Source organism: Clupea harengus, chromosome 8 (assembly GCF_900700415.2).
Source record: "Clupea harengus chromosome 8, Ch_v2.0.2, whole genome shotgun sequence".
Lineage (NCBI taxonomy): Eukaryota > Metazoa > Chordata > Actinopteri > Clupeiformes > Clupeidae > Clupea > Clupea harengus.
The window spans coordinates 19608312-19613311 of NC_045159.1; the positions used below are offsets into that span (position 1 = coordinate 19608312).

At 49.2% G+C, this 5000-nt stretch overlaps 1 protein-coding gene across 1 annotated transcript in view; it reads right to left on the reverse strand.

Annotated features, from left to right (window-relative positions):
• npas4b (neuronal PAS domain protein 4b) overlaps nucleotides 1-3651 on the reverse strand; it is a 9270-nt gene extending 5619 nt beyond the window's left edge. The window contains exons 1-7 of the mRNA XM_042708500.1: nucleotides 2730-3651; nucleotides 2247-2416; nucleotides 2002-2104; nucleotides 1587-1878; nucleotides 1344-1552; nucleotides 1011-1146; nucleotides 1-863 (exon numbers count right to left, since the gene is read on the reverse strand). The exon at nucleotides 1-863 is cut by the window's left edge and continues 867 nt beyond it. Coding sequence (XP_042564434.1) covers nucleotides 1-863; nucleotides 1011-1146; nucleotides 1344-1552; nucleotides 1587-1878; nucleotides 2002-2104; nucleotides 2247-2416; nucleotides 2730-2904 — 1948 coding nt within the window. The 5' untranslated portion in view covers nucleotides 2905-3651. The remainder of the gene's footprint in view (nucleotides 864-1010; nucleotides 1147-1343; nucleotides 1553-1586; nucleotides 1879-2001; nucleotides 2105-2246; nucleotides 2417-2729) is intronic.
• Between the last annotated feature and the right edge of the window lie 1349 nt (nucleotides 3652-5000).

Sequence of the window (5000 nt, forward strand, 5' to 3'; positions counted from 1 at the left end):
TGGGGGACGCCTCGGGGGTCAGAAGCCCCTCGGGGAGCGCTGGGTAGTGCCCATGGGACACGTCAACATACAGCGGCCCCCGGATCTCGGGCAGAGCCATGGTCGTGTACTCGACGCTGGCGGCCATTTTGTGCTCAAGGGGGAGCTTCCCGTAATGAGGCTTCTGGCGGGCAGCCTCAGGGGGGAGAGGCAGCCCCAGGTGAGGGGTAGTCAGGGGCTGGGCACAGCTGGCAGAGGTAACCCTGGTAACAGGTAGACCTGACCCAGCCAGAGCAGTGGCACTCGCCCCCGCAGCGAATGCGTCGAAGCCAAACTGCTCATCCCCGAACAGGAAGCTGCTGACGCCCCCGAAACGAGGGGTGTAGGGGGGCGTGCACTCAAGCTCCCCCTTCAGCTGGGGGGTGGGCATGGCCAGGGGGGACAGGGGGTGGAGAGGGGGAAGGTGCATGTTTGGGTGGAAGGGCGGAGAGGAGACAGAGGAGGTGGAGGACTCGAGTTTGGCCTGGAGGGGGCCTGTGTGCCCGCTCCACTGCCCCAGCTGGGCGAAGCCCTCCTGAGGGTGGAGGAGGAGGTGCTGCTGCTGCTGGGGGGGGCAGTGCGGGTGGCGGGGGTCAAGAGGCCCAGCGCCGCCCAGCTCGTCTGAGGAGCTCTGGCTGGAGGTGGGCAGGTTGAAGTCGAAGGACTGGGCCGAGAGCCCGCTGCTGCTGGGCGTGAACACCTGGTCTGGGCTGGCCAGTGGGTCCGACTGGCACGGCAGGCCCAGGGAGTCGGGGTAGGGGGCACCACCACTGCCACCCAGGTACAACGTCAACTGGTTCTGCTCCAAACACAGCTGTTGTCGCACAGACCAGGCCTCAGACTCACTGAGAACAAGAGAGAGAGAGAGAGAGAGAGAGAGAGAGAGAGAGAGAGAGAGAGAGAGAGGAGTTACACACCCATTTCCATATGTCTTAAGCAAACATATGAATGAATGACATTAACACTAATGTGGCGTGTGGATGCAACGCTACCTGATGACGTAGTTGAGGCAACTGATTGGCTGGTCCCCCGTCTCCAGCTGCAGCACCATGAAGAGCCACACCCAGGAGCCCCCCAACGCCTCCACCCGCACCACCATCTCCACGCGCCGCTCTCGGGACTCCCGCACTGCAGAGAGAGAGAGAGAGAGAGGAAAACCTGGTCAGCACCTCACCTGTTGTTAAGGCTGTCCACTTATAGTTGGGTCTTTATTTAGGATGTCTGTTAGAGGGAAAGGTACTGACGTTGTGTGGCTGTGGCTGTATGTTTGGTGTGTGTGTGTGTGTGTGTGTGTGTGTGTGTGTATGTGTGTGTGTTCTACTTACACAGAGCGCAATGTTTTTCTGAGGCATGGGACAGATCTCTGGGATGAAGCAGGCTGTACCAGGAGCGTGAGCGCAGAGTCCCTACGTCATATCCCAGGTAAACACTGATGCTGCCAAAATAAACAGAAATAACGGATAAGTATAGAAAGATACAACCTCTTAACCATTCAACTGACCAGTGACTTAAACACGTAAACACGTAATCACGTCAGAGAGAAGCGGGACTCCTCTGAGATCTCGTACCTGTCATGTGCGTCCAGCAGTTTCATGTCTCGCGCGTGTCTCGAGTGGAAGCAAGCCAGGAAGAAAGATTGGTCGGGAGGCGGCGTGAGCAGAGGATTCATGGACGAGGCGGGGTACGGAGTCCGGGGTTCCAGCGGTGAGCACGAACACATCCACACGGGGTTTGAGGACCAGTAGGGCGAGGCGGAGGTCGGGAGAGACAGGCAACGCGCGCGCACCAACGTCAGCTTGTTCCCAGCGCCCTGTCGCCGGATGAACTTGGAGGTGTTGAACCGGCAGCGGAAAAGACGGTCTGGTGACAGAAAATGAAATGTTTCGATTAAAACCCGAGATGTAAAATTTTTTCCTGTTTGTCAGAACAAGAAAATGAAGCAAATAAATGGTTTATGAAGCAAGTTGAAATTTGAGGATTTACCTGTATCTGTTGTTGTTGTCGGCACGAGATTACTTCTCAGGATAAAATGGTCATTCGGATCGATGATGTCAAACACACTGTCACTCTGGGATACCAGATCAACCTAGTCAAATATAAACAATCAATCGATTAATTATGGTCTGATGAGCAACCGGCTCACATCATTAATTGTAGTGATGTGAAAAAAGAAATCTTGCACTAAAGGCAGTTAAACGCATGTGGAATCACGCTGTCTGAACTCTCACCATAGAGTGTCCGAGATGCTCCGCGACGTTGTCTGACAGATAGAGAAGTTTTCCCTCACTCGAGATGAGTAGAAGGAATCCTGGCAGCGAGTTCATCAACTCCGACAGTTCGTCTAAGGACAACAGGCTCCCGCTCCTTCTCTCCTCGTGACGCGCCGATATGGACATATCTGTGAAAGACAGATGGCAATGAGTGAATCCGGTCGGTCAAAGAATGTGCCAGTTCACTGTACTCGCCAACACTCATTCTGATTTAACCCCCTTTTTTTATTAAATTAACCACGAATACGCTCCCCCTGGTAAACACGGCACCAGCACCACAGACAGCGACAGGCATATTTCAGTACCTTGGACAGAGACACGACACCACGCGTCAAGTTGGTAAAAGTTCAAAATAAACCGTCATCATCATCTAGCAATACAGCCCATGCAGCCAACACAGACTAAACAAAGTATTAGTATCATCAGAAGAGTTTAATTTACCTTGAGAGAAGAAGACGGACTTTCTGGTGTACATGCAGGCGAGTGACATGATGTGGAGGTAGGAGATCCGCGCCTTGTCTGCATCGGAGATGGGCAAAAGTTCTTTCAGGTTACGAATCTCCGCATTTATTTGGTCCCTCCGAGCCTTCGAAGCCCCCTTTGTCGATCGTAACATTTCTCGAGTTTAAGTCCTCTTTAAGGCGTCGTCGGTTCAGGGTTTGGGTTTTCGACTGTTGTGTTGAGTAACGTTGTGTTTCAACGTCTACTCCATCACAATTTGAACCTGACACATTTAGTGTAAACTTATGGTAAGTTCTGAGCACTTCGCTTCGAGTTGTGAGGGCTCTGTCAGTGTAGTTATTGAACTCCAGGATTCGTGTTTCAATATCCGCAAAAGTGCTATGAGCGGAGCGTGCTGGCTCTTTATATAGGATCCAGAATAAAAAAAAAGGTGGAGGGAGGGCAGAGAAAAAAAAAACGCTGTTTCTACCTCTCAGCATCTCTGCCGATGACGTAGGTTTTTCATGGGAAACCTCAGCAACGCAGCGCGCCAGATTTGGGTAAAAGCGAGCAGGGGCGGAGATTACATGCCGCGCGGCGGGACTTGGGCTCGTGGCGCGCACTGGCACAGGTATCCGACGCGAGGAGGATGCGAACCTTCGCTCTAGACTGCTCACTTTTCAACATCGATCAGGATCGCCTTAATCGCTATCGATTTTCTCATTATTGTACTGATGTTAAATTTAAAAGTGGCCAGTTAACTGACCACAATTCGGATAGTCAAAACAAAGTTTTGCAGAGGAGTGTAATTATTACACTCAGTTAGGCGAAACCCAAACAGTATTTAGAGATGTAGAAATTATTTCTCTTATCATACTCTGACTCAAATGCCTGTTGTTGAGGTCGCCATTAAACAAACGACAAGATGAAGGAGAGAATATGTCTCGGAGTGCACGCGACACTGCGCGTGGAATTTGGAACACCATCAGCCTATTTAACCGCAACATACCTAAACTGTGTTTGTCTTTGTCCATACATAAAGTATGTTATAATCAATGTCCAAACAGCGCATGCGTGACATGTGGTGACCGTACAAAGCACAGATGTACCTGTAACATTTGAGTAGACTATATGTACAAATATTGAGCGCTGTCTGCTGTCCGATGAATAATAGCTAATAATAATAACAATACTTACAGAAGTAACCTCATTCAGAGAATGAAATTAATGGGACTTCCCAGGCTTTTGGACATACAAGAACGTCTTTAACAAAAAAATAAATAAGATTTATTTGGGGCTTTTTAATGCCTTTATTTGGACGGGACAGTGAAGACGAGCGAGGCGGAGAGAGGACCGGGAAACGACAGCAGGCCAGACTTCAACCTGTGTCCCCGCGGGCAATTAAGCCCGTGAATGGGGGGCTTATTGGCTTGCGTCACAGTGTCCCCCGTGTCACTGCAATTTAAGGACATTGTCTTGACAGATTACGGCCGAAATGAATCCAAAATTCAGTCAACAATCAAACTTTAAGTGAGTAGTGGGACTCACTACTGTGAAGGCATGTCGTCTATAAACACACGATTTCAATTATGATGCGTGTCAACGCCAAGTTCAGGCCAAAAATAGAACGTAAACAATACGGAGAGTGAAACAATGAAACACACTGTCAACCATGGCAGTCGAGGTGCTCGAACTGTATATTATGTCATGTTGTATATCGCCATCGCATACGAACGTGCAAGGCAGCCTGGAAAGACCTTTGAGTCAGTGCCTTTCTCTTATGCGCAAACTGTGACAGACCATGTAGCGAATTTTATACAAACACATCGTTAAGCCACGTTTCAAAGAGATTAAGGTGAATTCTAAAGTTACTGCTTGTAATTTAAATCATTGCGTAGGTTTTTTTCCCCGATGTATATTTTAATTAAGGCAGTCCTGGTGAATCCATCATAGCATTTGTTTCTAGGCCATTCACACAGAGGGACCCTCTGACTCTCCAGGCCATCTCAGCCTGATCCATCCGAGTCCAGGGAAGATCTGCGCCAGCGTCAGCTATAAATCACATTCTTATGCAAATAACTCTGCATCCACCTTTGTCTTTTGAGATAAATACAAAATATATGCCGTATTATGAACATGAGAAACATAATATTGTTGCTGTTGACTGTGGACAGTAAGCCATGCAAGCTTTGTGGTCATTGGTGCAGAATCGTTCCATGTAAGTATAAAAAGTTAACTTATATAACTGTGTATGTTTGAGTGTATATATGT